This window comes from Macaca nemestrina, chromosome 3, assembly GCF_043159975.1.
Source record: "Macaca nemestrina isolate mMacNem1 chromosome 3, mMacNem.hap1, whole genome shotgun sequence".
Lineage (NCBI taxonomy): Eukaryota > Metazoa > Chordata > Mammalia > Primates > Cercopithecidae > Macaca > Macaca nemestrina.
This window is the reverse complement of record NC_092127.1, coordinates 171863340-171880024: the sequence shown is the minus strand read 5'-3', so window position 1 is coordinate 171880024 and position 16685 is coordinate 171863340. Positions and strand designations below refer to the sequence as shown.

At 45.2% G+C, this 16685-nt stretch overlaps 1 protein-coding gene across 2 annotated transcripts in view; it reads right to left on the bottom strand.

Moving 5' to 3' along the window:
* Positions 1–16685, bottom strand: part of LOC105487824 (SEL1L family member 3) — a 117088-nt gene that overhangs the window by 31092 nt on the left and 69311 nt on the right. For both annotated transcript variants that reach the window (XM_011751441.3, XM_011751440.3), the window contains exons 12-16: positions 12154–12273; positions 9548–9688; positions 5538–5600; positions 3548–3724; positions 33–160 (exon numbers count right to left, since the gene is read on the bottom strand). In XM_011751441.3, coding sequence (XP_011749743.1) covers positions 33–160; positions 3548–3724; positions 5538–5600; positions 9548–9688; positions 12154–12273 — 629 coding nt within the window. The remainder of the gene's footprint in view (positions 1–32; positions 161–3547; positions 3725–5537; positions 5601–9547; positions 9689–12153; positions 12274–16685) is intronic.

Sequence of the window (16685 nt, the reverse complement as noted above, 5' to 3'; positions counted from 1 at the left end):
TTCCCTTCAAATGCAATGTTTGACAGTCTTACACAACAGCTTTCTCAGGATCTCTAGGGAATGTCTCCAGGTTGCCTGTGATATAGTAGAGAGAACACCACAAGGTTCCTTCCATGTGTCCGCCTTGTGCAGCCTTATGGAAATATTCACCAGCTAAAGTCTGTAATGAGAGATGAACAAATGTTGAGTCATCCTAGCTGGGCTGGTTTCACCGGAGGCTAGGTGGTAAGATGCTTTAAGCCTGATATGATTACAGGCTTATAACTTCTGATAGCTTTAAAACCAGGGCAAGCAACAATTCCAGGAAGATAGCCAATCACAGAAGCCAGCCTCTGAGATGCATGACCTTGCCTCAGCTATTCTGTTGATTAAGTTTACCCAATAAATAAGACAATATGTAATTATGAATACCATTGCCATCTCATTTGATCCTCACATAACCCCCTGCAGGCTAGATAGAAGACTATATCAGAAGTCACACCAGGTGAAAATCCAGGCATTTGCTTTCCTAACCCTGCTTAAAACCTTTCTTCAAACTCATGTGCAAAAACTGCATTTCCAGTAGGAAGGTGAGAATTAGAATGTGACAATAAGAAAACTTCACTCACAGATGTCTTGGGAGGGTTAGCACACATTTGCTATGCATAAAAATATACAGCCACTTATGTCATCAGAGACAGGTAGAGGGAAAGAATAAGACAAACATATAGATGGGTATATTTCCACTGATTACTCTTATTTTTCTGAGGCAGTTAGCTATTGTTTTTTGAAAGCAAGGGCGTTGAAGTTAGGCAGGCTTGGTTCAAATCCCAGCTCTGCTCCTTACTAGCTGTGTGGACTTGGGCATGTTGGTTAATCTCTCCAAATCTAATTTCCTTCCACTGAAAAATGTGCCTTCAGATAGCACCTACAGTGAAGGGCTGTTGCAAGGATTAAATGAGATAACACATTCTCAAGGTTTATCACAGTGTTTCAAAAAGAATAGTCTTCCAATTCTTCCCCTCCTACCCCCAAATCTGCTGCTGCCACAATCTTGTTCCTCCCAATAAATGCCACTTCCATTCTTCCAGCGCAACAGATGACAAACGCCCTGGAGTCATCCCTGACTCTTCTCCACCTCTCACACCCCACATTCAATCCACCAGCAAATCCTGCTGCCTCAACCTTCCAAATACATGTAGAACCCAATTTCAGCCCCTCCACTGACACTGCCCTGGTCTCGCCCACTGCCCTCTCTCACTTGGATCCAATGCATGAACCCACTGCTCCTGTCCATGTCTCCAGTAGGCAGGATCTAGGAGGAACTTTTAAAACATAACCCATCATTGCCCCATTGAACACTGCCCAGTGGTTTCTACTTTGCTCAGAGCAGAAACTAAGTCTCACACTGGTCGGCTTCCTCCCTAGCCCTGTCTCACACCCTCTCCGTCTCTTCTGCTTTCCACTCCACTCCTCTGGCCTCCCTGCTGCTCCTCTAGCACACCAAGCCTGCTACCTTCTCGGGGCCTCTGCACTGCCTGTTCCTTCCTTCCAGAATGTTCTCCCAGATATCTGTAAGATTCCTTTAGGAGTCTATACAATATCACCTTATGAAAGAGGCCTTCCCTGGTTCCCTGGTTTCCATTATAAAATAGCATTTCCCAATCTCCACCTCCTCATACTACATATATATATAAAAGATACATAAATAAAAATTTATATACACATATAAACTATATAAAAATTAAAAATACATTTTTTGTTTGTTTGTTTGTTTTTTGAGATGGAGTCTCGCTCTGTCGCCCAGGCTGGAGTACAGTGGCGCAATCTTGGCTCACTGCAACCTCTGCCTCCAGGGTTCCAGTGATTCTCCTGCCTCAGCCTCTTGAGTGGCTGGGATTACAAGCATACCTGGCTAATTTTTGTATTTTTAGTGATGAGGGTTTGTGTTTTTAGAGACGGAATTTCACCATGTTGGCCAGGCTGGTCTTGAACTCCTGAGCTCAAGTGATCTGCCTGCCTCAGTCTCCCAAAGTGTAATGGGATTAGAGGTGTGAACCACTGTTCTCAGCCCTCCTGAACTTGTTTTAGTTCTCTGCATAGCACTGATCTTCACCTCCCCTCCTATTACATAGTTATTTGTTTATTGTCTTTTCCATTTGGTGGAATGAAACTTCATAAGAGCAGGGACTGATTTGCCTGCTACTATGTCCTCGGTGTTCAGAAGGGTGCCTGGCACTGGGTAGGTGTTCACCACATTTTGTTAAATGTAGTTGAGCTCAGGGCCGGGCACAGTGGCTCACGCCTGTAATCCCAGCACTTTGGGTGGCCAAGGTGGGCAGATCACTTGAGGCCAGAAGTTCAAGACCAGCAAACCTCATCTCTACTAAAAATACAAAAATTAACTAGGCATGGTGGTGCACGCCTGTAATCCCAGCTACTCCGGAGGTTGAGGCATGAGAATCGTTTGAACCCAGAAGGTGGAGGCTGTAGTGAGCTGAGATTGTGCCACTGCACTCCAGCTTGGGTGATAGAGCGAGACTCTGTCTCAGAAAAAAAAATAATAATAATAATGTAGCTTAGGTTATGATTACCAACATCAACATTATTATTAATAGAGTGGACTTCCACTGTGCACTAGGGCCAGGTCTTCACACCACGAAGTGTGTGACCCTATGTTACTTAATTTCGCAGTACCTCAGTCACTTATCTGAAAAATGGACATAACCAGAGTATTAAGAGCTATTTCAGAGGAGAATTAGGATTATGTAAGAGAGCACATGGTACGGTGTTTTGCATGGTGCTTGGCACAGAGGAAATGCTTAATCAACACTTAAGATTGCCATTGTATTTTCATTTTTTTTTTTTTTTTTTTTTGAGTCTCGCTGTGTCTCCCAGGCTGGAGTGCAGTGGCGTGATCTCGGCTCACTGCAAGCTCCACCTCCCGGGTTCACGCCATTCTCCCGCCTCAGCCTCCCAAGTAGCTGAGACTACAGGCGCCCGCCACCACGTCCGGCTAGTTTTTTTTTTTTGTATTTTTTTAGTAGAGACGGGGTTTCACCATGTTAGCCAGGATAGTCTCGATCTCCTGACCTCGTGATCCACCCGCCTCGGCCTCCCAAAGTGCTGGGATTACAGGCTTGAGCCACCGCGCCCGGCCCATTATTATTAAAACTGGTTTCACACCAGGCAGTCATATCTGGACTTAGCTCTCCTTGCTTCTAGCAAGATCAGTCTCTGCTCCATCTCATTCTATTCCTGTCCTGTGTCATCTCCCACTCCTCCCTCTAGCTCAAGACCCCCTCCTCCATGAAGCCTTCCTGGCTGCTTTGGCCTTCACTGTTTCCTGGCTCCAGAGCTTCGCGTCACACCATTTGCCACACACTTGGCACTTGGCCAGATGCCACCCTTTCCTCTTCACTATCTTGTCTTCCTACGAGACCCCCTGAGCTCCTCGAGGACAGGGACTGTGTCTGGGGTTGTGTCTGGGGCACACAGTGTACCTTCAACAAATGCTTCATGATCAAGGGACTGACCAGTTGCAGAGTGGGCCTCAAGTCTTACTCACTTGATTTCTTCCAGGGACTCCAGGGAAGATGCCATCCAAATGCAGGACTCCAAGATTGTATGATGCATCTGGGTTCCCCATTTCTTCTGCTTTTAACCAGTACTTTGCTGCTTTGGTGTAATTTTTCTTGAATTTGTGGTAATACCATCCCAGGCCATTGACTGCCTGATGCAATCCCTAAATTTTGGAACAATAAAGAAATTAACTTTAGAAAAATGAAATCTAAAGAGCTCTGGAAGCAATTATTGTGGAAGCATTCTGCCTAAGCCTGAACAAAACCTTCCCTTTCTCTTATTTTGGAGCAGATGGCATTAAAGAAAAACTAAGTGCTAGAAAACACAAGCCTGCCTCACAGTCTTCCCAGGTGGGTTTCACCCGACTGCTGCTGGGATTCTGCCTTCCATCTCTGCAGCAATGTTAGCCCCCAAATCATTGTTCTGCTCCTGTGGGCTCTTATGCAACACGCTTGTCTATAAAAGGCCTCTGATTGCCCTGCTGCATCAATAGTGCCCTTGAAATTCATGAACGCTCAACTGAGGCCTGAAACCTGCCCCGACTGGGATGGTTTCTAGGTGATCCGCCTGCCCATCTGTTGATTCCTCTGCCCTGAACACCAACACGCACTCTGTGGGAAGCAGACGCAACATCCTACTTGCACAGCACAGGTGCTCTGTCTCTGCGTGGTACCCCCAGTTCTGACAGGGAATTCAGGGTCTGGGAGGGGCAGAAGCAGAAGGGGACGGCAGTGAAGAATGAGAATCATTTAATACTTTTAAGGCCATGACTATTCCAGATCAATAAAACTGTATTTCCTCATTATTTACCTAAGCTCTGTTAAAATTCATTCAGAATAAAGCACACTAGACATCAATTCGCCACTAGGATGGTACAGAGATGCAAATTTCACACCTTCCAAGAAACCACCTCACGGCCCCATTTTATGGTCCTCTGCAACCAATGACTTCCATGACTACCGTTAACTTATTTTTCTACTCCTGCCCTAGAGTTGCTGTTGTCAGGAGTGGGGTACATATCAGGGGGTTCCCTCTCCCTGGGTCATGTGTCCTCTTGACAACACATAGATGGAGGAACAATCTTTTAGGTCTCTCATGCTATGCTCTAACTTCCTGCTGTATGCAACTTTGAACTCCTCAGGAGACGAGAATGAAGAAGAAAAATCAGCATGGTCATTTTAGGAGTCTTCATCATTAAGGCAAATATTGGTAGCCTTGGAGGCACATCCAGATGCCAAAAGGGCTATAAGGTGCCTTGTCAAGGTGTAGATTTCTAGTAGTTTCTGCAAATCTATTTATTTGGACATCAGTATGCATGCACATATGAGTGTGCACATGTGACTGTGCATGCATTGGGCATGCGTGTGTGTGTGTGTGCATGTGTGTGCATGTGTGGGTGGGGGCCCCTCAAAAGCAACATTGTATCCTCCATTCTGTAGAGCTGTATAGAAACTAGCCGACTTGATGATACTACTTAAGTGTAAATAGTGACAAAAGCAAAATAATTCCCAATCCTAGCAATAAACTTAATAAACAGCCCTGTTATCAATGCACAGGAAACAAATGGGAAACGGACACCACAGAGTTAACCTTCAAAGGAGTTAGGCTTCTGGTTTCCTGAATTCAGTGGCATTTATACCCATTCAATTTCCAGGGGTCCTGCTGCTTGTTATGAGGGCAGCTCCTGATTATAATTTTAGCCTTCAAACAAAATCAGCCCGAATGCTATTGACTGGAAGGTGAATTCAGCTTTTGAATTTTGCTGCCCCTATTGTGGCAAGTTTCTGTATGTATTGTAACTAAAAAGTGACTAATCACTGCAGTGGGGGTGCCGTGCCTGCGACCAACCGCTCACCACCCCATTTCCACCTTAGGGCTTTGTAGGAAGAGGCTGGCCATTTCCTTTTTTTAGACGTGCGAGAGTGTGTGGGTGTGTGTGGTGGAACTGTTTCCCTTTGATAATATGCACGTGTTACCTTGGAAGCTGCTTTCTTCATCAGCTCTAAGGCAAGCCGTCTGTTCTTTTTTACTCCTTGACCCTAAACATTGATAAACAGTGACGATTACAAAGAAAATAAAACCAGACTGCACACATACAGACACATTAGTGTTGAATATAAAATACTTAAACATAAAACCCTAACTTTCTTCATTTAAACCCAAGCTTAGGGATTTCTATAGGCAGTGCTGTTTCATCATCATCATCATTATTATTTCACTTATATTTGTGGAGCACAGGCAACAAACCTCAACTTTGCAGCTTAGCAGTAATCCCTGTGTCAACTGCAACCCTGTGGAACCCTGTCAATCCACAGGTACTGTTGGGGGAAGCTATGAATCAGGTTAAATGGGTTTGGCCATCCTGGATGCTTTCCTCTGGGGACTACCTAATTTGCCAGCCAGATAAAGCACTTTATCTGTGTTGGACAGTCAGGAGTTACCAGGCTGTCGCTTGCAGCCTTCATCAGTGCTGGCTGGGGTCTCCGGGGTGGAACATTGTTGCTTCAGAATCAGCTCAAGAACCGGCTCCACAGAAGATAGAACGCAGCAGAATCGGTTGCCTCAGAGGTAACTAACAGAAACTAACAAGGTTCTTCCAGCAAAATCAAGATGTTCCAGGGGAGGTGGTTTGTCCACAACAGAGAGACACGGGCTTTGGGGTTCTTGTCACAAGAGAGAAACTCTGTGGAACACACTGAGATGTCTGGAGGACCACTGGGGAGATGGTGGGCTCAAGGGTAGAATGGAAGGAGGTCCTTGAGTATCTCTTGGCGTAGATCTGAAAGCAAAGATAGCCAGGCAAGGGGGAGGAGGTGGCTGTAAACCACTGCTGCTTCCAAACTCACTTAGAATTACTGATACCCCCAATCCCCATGTGCCACATGGGGTCCTCCTGGACTCAGACAACAGTTGACAGGATCGCCTGTGATTTGAATGTGAGAGGGTTTTGCAACAAACACACCTACAAACGCTATTTAGACGCTTAGCTCTATAGTAAACGGAAACAGCACTAGTTACCATTCCTGTGTTAATTAACTTTGGCCAAGCACTGTCTAAGTGCTTCATTGACCCCACCTGAGGTGCTGCTATTATATTCTCATCTGAGAAATGTGCCCTTAGTCACACAATGGGAAATGCGGGCAGAATTTGAATCCAGACGGGTGGACTCCAGAATCCAAGCTGGTAACTGCCACTCTCTATTTTCTTCTGCCTATTTCAGTTCATAGCCTCCTTGTAGGATCTGGGAACCATGCAGGATATACTCGACTGGCTGTCTTTCAGGACCCCAAATAAAACTGTGAATCCAACTAAAGGTTAAATTACATATGCCAAGTTTCTACTCGACTTTAACTGGCTTATTTAATAAAACCAATGAACTGAAGCAAAGTGGAAGATGAAAATATTTTTCAGAATGGCACCACTGCTTCATTTAATTAGGGAGGAAGAGGAGAGGGAAAAGGACATAGAAGGACACTTGGAGTAACTGGACGGGGAGGAGACGAGCTTTCTGGACTTCTGGAAAAGCATCAGAAAGACCAGAATCACAGAACGTTAGCGCCTGGTTGAAGTATAATAAGTCTATCTTCTCCAACTCTTTTTTGTTTTGAAGAAATAAAACAGGGGCCCAGAGCGGTTGACTTAGCCCAAGCCTCACAGTTAGAGCTGCAATGACAACCCCCACAGTCTAGGACAGGGATGTTTACACTGTACCCGCCATCGAGTCCAAACTGGGATAACTTTTCTTGCACAAAGACGATGTACTCTACACGAATCTGAGTAGTATTGGAAGTTATTAAATGAGAGAAATGGGAAGCCTGGTACATCGTAAGTACTCAGTAACTACCCACTGAGTGAATGGATTGGAGGACAGCTGCTGCTGTCAAAGTCAAAGCTTTATCCTCATGTGGATGCGAGATAAGACGGACTCGACTACCTGGAATGAACCACAGCCACCATCTTGGTACCATCTTTGCATACAAGCCCGATGCCCCCACACAGCCAAATGCACTTACTGTTCTTTGCATATGGAAAGCCCATTTTCAGCATGGGGTTCTTTCACACAGAATACACTTGGGGAGATCTTCTAGCCAGAGGCGGAAATCTTCCCTGAGCTGCTAATAAAGGGCTTCCTTCCTCCCACCCAGAGAAAACTTAGCAAGAATGCAGAACCCCCACCTCTCTGCAAAAAAGCCTGCAGGTGTGAGAAAGCAAACCCAGAGAAGGCATTATGTCGCTCCCAGAGTCATTTATTTCTGGATTTGCCTCTCCCTGTAGATTGTGAGATCTTGGTGGGCAGAGATAACGTCTGATTTGTGCCTTCATCTTTGGACTCCACTCTGGTGGACAGGTGCTGCTCCTCTGTGCCTACTGATGTCAGTCTTCTGCCTTCCTCTCTGTGTATGAGCTCCCTGAGGTCAGGGACGTGACTCATGCATCCGTATGTCCCTCCATGTAGCCCAGAGCCTGGCATTGGGTCAGCCCTGAATGGAATGGTTGCTTATTGAACAGATACATGAATGCATTGGCACATGGCTCAGATTCAAAGCATTTCCATGTTGATTTGACAACTGGAAAGAGAAGGTCTGAGACCTCAATTTGGAAAACACAACCAATAGGTTTTCAGGCTTTGATAGGGTAGGGGGGGTTAGAAATGTAGCCACAGCCATGGTTGTTAATTTCGGAGTGGCCACAGCCGTGTTCTGGAGATGGGCCTGGCCTTGTTTGAAGATCCTTGCTTTTTGGGGGCAGCTGCTTTCTTTGGGTATGGACATAAGTCTGAGAATTTCCTTACCAAAGCCAAAGCTTTTTACTTTTCTAAGATTGATGAATTGATGTCTCTGTGCTTGGGGAGGATGAACACAGACTGTGAAGCCAGACTTCCTAGATCCCAGTTCCAAGTCAGAAATGTACCAGTTGGGTGACCTTGGGCAAGTTACAAAACCTTTCTGTGCCTTTGTCTCCATATAAATGGAGAGCGATCATAATACACCAAGGTATCAACCTTGTAAGTCAGTTGTAAGGATTTAATGCATTAGTCCGTGCAAAGCAGGTAACAACCACTCAGTCAGTGTGAACTATTACTAATTTTTTTTTTTTTCCTGAGATGGATTCTGGCTCTCTCGCCCAGGCTGGAGTGCAGTGGCAGGATCTTGGCTCAGTGCAACCTCTGCCTCCCAGGTTCAATCAATTTTCCTGCCTCAACCTCCCAAGTTGCTGGGATTACAGGCACAGCCACCACACCTGGCTAATTTTTGTATTTTTAGTAGAGACGGGGTTTCACCATGTTGGCCAGGCTTGTCTTGAACTCCTGACCTCAGGAGATCCACCTGCCTTGGCCTCCCAAAGTGCTGGGATTATAGGCGTGAGCCACCATGCCAGGCCATACTATTTTGTATAAAGAACTCGGCATTTTACAGTCCCCAAAGTCCATTGGTCCTATGATCTCATTCAATCTGTGGTCATTGCCACTGTCCCATGAGATGAGGTGACTCCAAGGACATACCTGACGGTTACAGAGGTGGGACTTTAATGCTTGTCTGCTAGGCTCTTCCCACCCCTCTCCTGTTGGCTTAAAACCAAGATCTTTATTTTCATCAGCAGGATTGTTGGGATCCAGCCCAATTACACACTATGTTTAAGCTGTAATTAAAAGAGAACTCTGCCTGGTGGCAAACTTGCAGTGCCTGTGGGGGCTGGCAGCTGAGTGCCAATCGATAAAATACGGGTATCTCCTCCAGACTGCCACGATTCTTGCAAAAGCACAGAGAATCCAGGTGCCAAACATAAGACTAATGATTAAAAATGAGAACAGGGAATTGCTTCTGACTCTGCCTTTTTAGCCAACATCCCTTTCCATCAAGAGTGACAGGAGCATATACTAAGTTTCTCCAATTATCGACTCCCTGTTTGCCGGCCCGCCCACAGGAAACTGCTCAGGAGTCTGATAAGAATTGCACAATTTCAGCACAAATTAAGTGATTCTTACCTTGAATAGCACAATGGCATAGTCATAGATTAACGCAGGATCCTCTGTCTCCAGGGCGCCCTTGGCATACCACTCAATTGCTGCTTCGGGATTCTTGGCCACACCTTGCTGCCCCCAGAACAGCATCTGGGCCAATCGTTGCTTAAAGACAATAGCAATTTAGAACAATGACTTTTCCTGTGTAATGCTTAACACAAGACTTTGAAAGGTGGGAGGGCAAACCTATTTTACAATGTTTTCAATTGAGAACCAAGGATTAGCTAGATATACTTTGTCTTCCAACTGGAGGCCAGAGCCATGAACGTGGACTTAGGTAAATACAAGCCCTTAATGCAAGCCAGAAATGAATGGTTCGTGTGTGTCTGTGTGTGTGTGTGTGTGTGTGTGTGTGTGTGTGTGTATTTACTGTACCCAGGACCAGAGCTAGCTGGAACTTCGTCAATAATCAAACTCCTCAAATGGCACTCTTTTGGGAGATATTGCCCTTTCTTTCGGCATGTGATTGGCATGGAGGTCTCTGCACATCTGTATCATTAGGGCATCCTTCTATAGCATTGATCTTTTATCATTTGTCTACATGGCTGGGTCCACCATCAGACTGGAGGCTGGAAGCTCTTGGGAGGGAGGAACCTCAAGATGTTACTTATCTTTGCCCCTGTTCCTTGGCCCCTTTACCCAGCAGAGCTCAACAGGTCATAGAAGCTGCTCAACAAAGACTTAGTGAACATAGGAAGGAAGAAGTGCCTATTGTTAAAAAAGTTAATGCAAGCTCTGGCATACCCAGGAAATGGCTCTGGCACAGTCATTCCCAGGTTGGAGTGCAGTGGCAGGATCTTGGCTCAGTGCAACTTCTACCTCCCAGGTTCAAGCAATTTTCCTGCCTCAGCCTCCCGAGTAGCTGGGATTACAGGCACAGCCACCACACCTGGCTAATTTTTGTATTTTTAGTAGAGACGGGGTTTCTCCATGTTGGCCGGGCTTGTCTTGAACTCCTGACCTCATGTGATCCACTCGCCTTGGCCCCCCAAAGTGCTGGGATTACAGGTGTGAGCCACCGTGCCAGGCCATACTATTTTGTATACATTCCCGTATTTGTATATCCTTCCTGTACTACAGAGACTGCAGGCTGGGGACAGATGCCCAGGAATGGGGCCAGAGCCATGTGTGTTAACATTCCAGTCCCACATGGGTCGCTTGTTGTCTTTCCTTCTTTCTGCTTCTCTTCTCATCTCATTCTCTTCCCTTTTCCTCCCCAATACTTATAACTTCCAGCAAAGTATTTCCTGAAATGTGGTGAAGACCCCTATAGAGAGGCGGGAGACCTGTTACAAAAGAGCCTCTTGGGCCACGTGTGGTGGGCCTTAATTCCTGCACTTTGAGAGGCCTAAGCAGGAGAATTGCTTGAGGCTGGGAGTTCAAGACCAGTCTGGGCAACATAGCAGGATCCCATCTCTACAAAATATTTAAAAATTAGCAAGGCACGGCATGGTGGCACATGCCTATAGTCCAGCTACTCGGGAGGCTGAGGCTAGAGGATCCCTTGAGCCCAGGACTTTGAGGCTGCAGTGAGCTATGATCATGCCACTGCGCTCCAGCCTGCCCAACAGAGTGAGACCCTGACTCTAAAAAAAAAAAAAAAAGCCCCCGTACTGTCTGCTCTGTCAATGCCTGTGACTTCTTTCTTTTTTCTTTCCCTTTCCCGTCTCTGGGCTTCAGCCTCCTTAGCAGCCCCAGAAGCTCTTCCCGACGCTGCTGCATTCACAGGGAGCATTAAGCCCAAGTTAAATCCTTCCTGTGGGAAGGAGGCTTCCTCCCAGTGCAATCAGCGTTCATAGGCTCCCACGAAGGGCTCCTCTTCATAGTGAAATCAAAGCAGGGAAGCAGAGAGGGTGTTTCCCCAGCCGTCTGCCCTTTCTCGTACCTCCTAAAAGTCCATCCAAAGAGAAGAGATGTTCAAGAGACAAGGTTGATCCTTGTGGTCCAACAAGCCATAAATGACTTTCTATTGCTCTTCTAGCTGAGTTCGTGGTCTTCTGGACACCTAATTTCCCCTGCACCCCAGGGTGCATCATGTTTTTCTATCTGATGGATGCATCAATGCACCTGATGGTAGTCTTTTCTTTCTTTTTTTTTTTTTTTTTTGAGACGGAGTCTCGCTCTGTCGCCCAGGCTGGAGTACTGTGGCGTGATCTCAGCTCACTGCAAGCTCCGCCTCCCGGGTACCTGACGGTAGTCTTTAGGGCTGGTCGTAAATATTGTGGCTTTCCCTCCTTCTGGGTGAGTGGCAGAACTTGAAGTCAAGAGGGGCCACGCGATTTACATTGGCCAGTGAAATATCCCACTTCTGGGCAGAAGCGGTTAGCCAGTTGGTAGGGTGCTATGGCCATGGCTTGACTGCAATGGTTTTGGAAATCTCTGTCATCTTGGGCTCTTAAGGGATTGTGACAACTATGGCCTGCCCCTGACAACCTCTATTGGACATGTAGTGTGAGTGAGAAATAGTGGTATTGTTTTAAGCCACTGAGGTTTGAGATGTTTCATTACCACGGTATAACCCAGTCTATCATGGCGGATAGAATCTCTAAGACAGTAGCCTGCATTTTTACCTGAGCTGCTGCATTGCCTCGGGTAGCTTCATGCTTCAACCACATAAAGACGTCTCCATCTTCTTTGGTTTGTACCTTGAGTATTTCATCATCTTTTAGTCTAATTGTTTCAACATACGCCTGAGAAGGAAGGAGGGAGGGAGGGAAGGAAGGAAGGAAGGAAGGAAGGAAGGAAGGAAGGAAGGAAGGAAGGAAGGAAGGAAGGAAGGAAGGAAGGAAGGAAATATCCAAATGATATAAGCATGCAAAAGACATGACATTATTCTTAAACCAGCAATTGCTCAAGAAAAACTATATAAATAATTGAAATATGAGGTGTGCCTATAATGATATAAGGTCAAATTCTTTTTAAAGGAATGTATCACATCTTTTATATCTAAATGGTTGTTTGTTCCTATCAAAGTATTTGCCTTGGGAAGCCGAAATTATTTCCACATCTACTTCTATTGCTCAGGCTTGTTTGGAAGTCCACTTTGTGCCAATGATTTCAGAGCCAGATTATATACATGCAGCATCAAAAAGGCAAATCAATATTTTCTAAGTATAACCTTATTTTTGATTCTAACGTATTGCTATCCTGCATGACTAACCTCTTTTTATTTCACAGGTTCTGCTTCAAATATCTTTTGGCTATTTCCAAAAATTAAATCTACCCTGAAAAGAAGAGGGCATGTTAACTCTGAGGATGCGAGAAAAAATGTGCTAGAGGCTTTAAAGAAGAACCCAAAGGGAAAGTTCACAAAATGTTTAGAATTTGCACACAGCCTCCCAGGTATCTGACTCCTTTGAAGAAGATAAAATTCATTTTGATGTATAAACTTTCACTGTTTATTAAAAATCCAGTCCTGTTGTTCCATGGTCTCTCTTTATACATAATGAAGTCGCTCTAACGGTGCCATGAGGGGATAGAGAGGGCTCCCCATGCCCAAAGCATGCCACAGGCAGATGGTGAAAAAATTGGGTCTGCACTAGTTTGGAAAAGAAGCCCCAGAGAAGAAGGAGCCAGTCCTGATTTTCTTTGTTAGTCAATTAAGAAGAGTACTGAGCACTTTGGGAGGCTGAGGCAGGAGGATCACTTGAGGTCAGGAGTTCGAGACCAGCCTGGCCAATGTGGTGAAACCCTGTCTCTACTAAAAATACAAAATTTAATGGGTGTGGTGATACACACCTCTAATCCCAGCTACTTGAGAGGCTGAGGCACGAGAATCGCTTGAACCCTGGAGGCAGAGTTTGCAGTGAGCCAAGATCACACCACTGCACTCTAGCCTGGGGGACAGAGCAAGACTCAGTCTCAAAAAAAAAAAAAAAAAAAAAAAAGGTACTGAGAGTCAAAAACTCATAAACTCTAGTCTGCAGCCCTGTTCCTCAGAAAGTCTCTCAGCTGCCTCCTCTACTGGCCTCGTGAAGTCAGGAGTCCCTTCCAGGGGGACTTGGGGGCTGAGACTTGGGGATCGTGCTAGGCTCAAAACGCAGCCGGTAGCCATTCCTGCTGGATAGCTAACCTGAGGAGGCCACCAAGTTAACAGTAACACTTAGAATAACGACAGCCACTACCTTTTATTGAAACCAACTATATACTCAGTGTTTAAGACATGTGTTTTTTTTTTTTCTTTTTTTCTTCCACTTAATCCTCATAATAAAGCTTCCATCCAGGTATCATGCCCCCAGTTTACAGGCCAAGAAACAGACTCAGAGGGTGAAACCATGAACTCCAGGTGACACTATAGAGCTGGCCTTGCCAGGTTGGCTTGACTCCAAAGACACAGCTCTCTGGTGCTCCCACAGGATGTCGCCCTCTAGTGAGAAGGCCCTGAAATCCAGTCTGGGCACAGACCACTCTATCTGGTCTATGCTTGGCCAAGCTTATGGCCAGTGTGTATGGAGGGCACCCCATGAGCGGGTGTTTCAGCTTAAACTCCAAGGGGCACTGTCCTGGGCGGTGAGCCTGGAATTGTGCTGAAACCTGAGCTGCCCTGATAAGGAGTTCTCAGCTGGAAGCTTTCTGTTCATCTGATTAGCAAATGAGTAGTGGAGCCTAGATTTGAACCTAGGCCTTTCTAGCTTATTGCACTGTAAAAAAGAATGGCCAAAAGATTGGGTGCCTTTGATGCAGCAGGTGCCTTGCTAAACTCCACTTATGGATGCAGAAACTGAGACTCAGATAAAGTAACTGGCCCAAGGCCCACAGGTAGTTAGTGGTAAGTTAGAATTCGGATCCCCTCAGTCTGATATGAAAGGTACTCTTAATATTTTGTTTTGTTTTGGTTGTTTTTCTTTTTCTCCTTGTTTTGTTTCCTCCTGGAATAAAAGACATAACTCATGAAGACACAGTTCCTTCCCCGCAGTGATTGATATTTTTAGGTGTTTCTGGCAGTGATAATATATCATAAGAACCATCATGGATGATGTGCCAAGCACTGTCCTAATTGTTTTGCCCGGATTGACTCATCAAATCTTTGCAACTTGATAAGACAGTCACCGTCAATATCCTCATTTCACATATGCGGAAACGGAGGCCCGGAGAGGTTAAGTAACAAGCCCAACATCAGACAGTTCTTCAAATTGAGGAGTCAAATCCAAGCTGGCTGGTTGCGGGGCCCACACCTTTTACCCAGCCTTACCATCGTGAGAAATACTCATGTATCTGGGTGGTGACGTAAATGGTGACTGTGAAGAAGAAACACGTTTGTCCTTTATTCTGAGACAGGGTCTCACTCTGTCACCCAGACTGGATTGCAGTGGCACGATCATGGCTCGCTGCAGGCTTGACCTCCCTGAGCTCAACTGCTCCTCCCACTTCAGCCTCCTGAGTAGCTGGGACCACAGGCATGCTCCACCAAGCCTAGCTATTTTTTTGTATTTTTTGTAGAGATGGGGTTTCGCCATGTTGCTCAGGCTGGTCTTGAACTCCTGGGCTCAAACGTTTGCCTTTTGTTTCTGTGTCCTAACCTAGCCCTGCCCCACCTCCCTGCTGGAGTCACTGAGCTTCGCAGCAGGGTGGGACCATTAAGAGCACCATTTTTCATATCAGAGGGAGGGGATCTAAATTTTAACTCACCACTATCTACCTTAGGCCTTGGGCTGGTTACTTTATCTGAGACTCAGTTTCTGCATCCATAAAATGGAGTTTAGCATGGCATCTGCTACATCAAAGGCATTCAACCTACGAGCCATGCTTTTTCACTGTGCAAAGAGCTAGAATGACCTAGGTTCAAATCTAGGCTCCACTACTCATTTGCTGTGTGACTTTGGGCAATTTCTGACCTCATAAGGTTGCTTGAGGATTAAATGAGATTGTTTGTCTGACAAAAGCAAGCAGTGGAGAAAGGATTCCCTATTTAATAAATGGTGCTAGGAGAAATGGCTAGCTATATGCAGAAAATTGAAAATGGACCCCTTCCTTATACAAAAATTCACTCAAGATGGACTAAATACTTAAATATAAAACCCAAAACTACAAAAACTCTAGAAGAAAATCTAGGTAATACCACTCAGGACATAAGCATAGACAAAGATTTCATGTGAAAATGTCGAAAGCAATTGCAACAAAAGCAAACATTAAAAAATGGGATGAATTAAACTAAACAGCTTCTGCACAGCAAAAGAAACTATCATCAGAGCAAACAACCAACCTACAGAATGGGAAAACATTTTTGCAACTTACCTGTCTGACAAAGGTCTAATATCCAGAGTCTACAAGGAACTTAAACAAATTTACAAGAAAAAAAAAAAAACCAAACTACTTCATTTAAAAGTGGGCAAAGGACATGAACAGACACTTCTCAAAAGAAGGCATTTATGCAGCCAACAACCATAGGAAAAAAAGAGCTCAACATCCCTGGTCATTAGAGAAATGTAAATCAAAACCACAATGAGATACCATCTCATGCTGGGTAAATAGTGGTGAGTTAGAATTCAGACCACGCCAGTCAGAATGATTATTAACAAGTCAAGAAACAACAGATGCTGGTGAGGCTGTGGAGAAATAGGAATACTTTTATACTGTTGGTGGGAATGTAAATTAGTTTCACCATTGTGGAAGACAGTGTGACGATTCCTCAAAGACCTAGAACCAGAAATAACATTTGACCCAGCAATCCCATTACTGGGTATATATTCAAAGGAATATAAATCATTCTACTACGAAGATACATGTGTGCATATGTTCACTGTAGGGATAGCAAAGACAAGGAATCAACGCAAATGCTCATCAATGACAGACTGGATAAAGAAAATGTGGTACATACACACGATGAAATATTGTGCAGCCAAAAAAAGGAATGAGATCATGTCCTTTGAAGGGACATGGATGGAGCTGGAAGCCATAATCCTCACCAAACTAACACAGGAACAGAAAACGAAACACTGCATGTTCTCACTTACAAGTGGGAGCTGAACAATGAGAACACATGGACACAGGGAGGAGAACAAAACACACTGGGACCTCTTGGGGGGTCAGGGGAGGGAGAGGATCAGCAAAAATAGTGAGTGTATGCTGGGCTTAATACCTAGATGATGGGTTGACAGGTGCT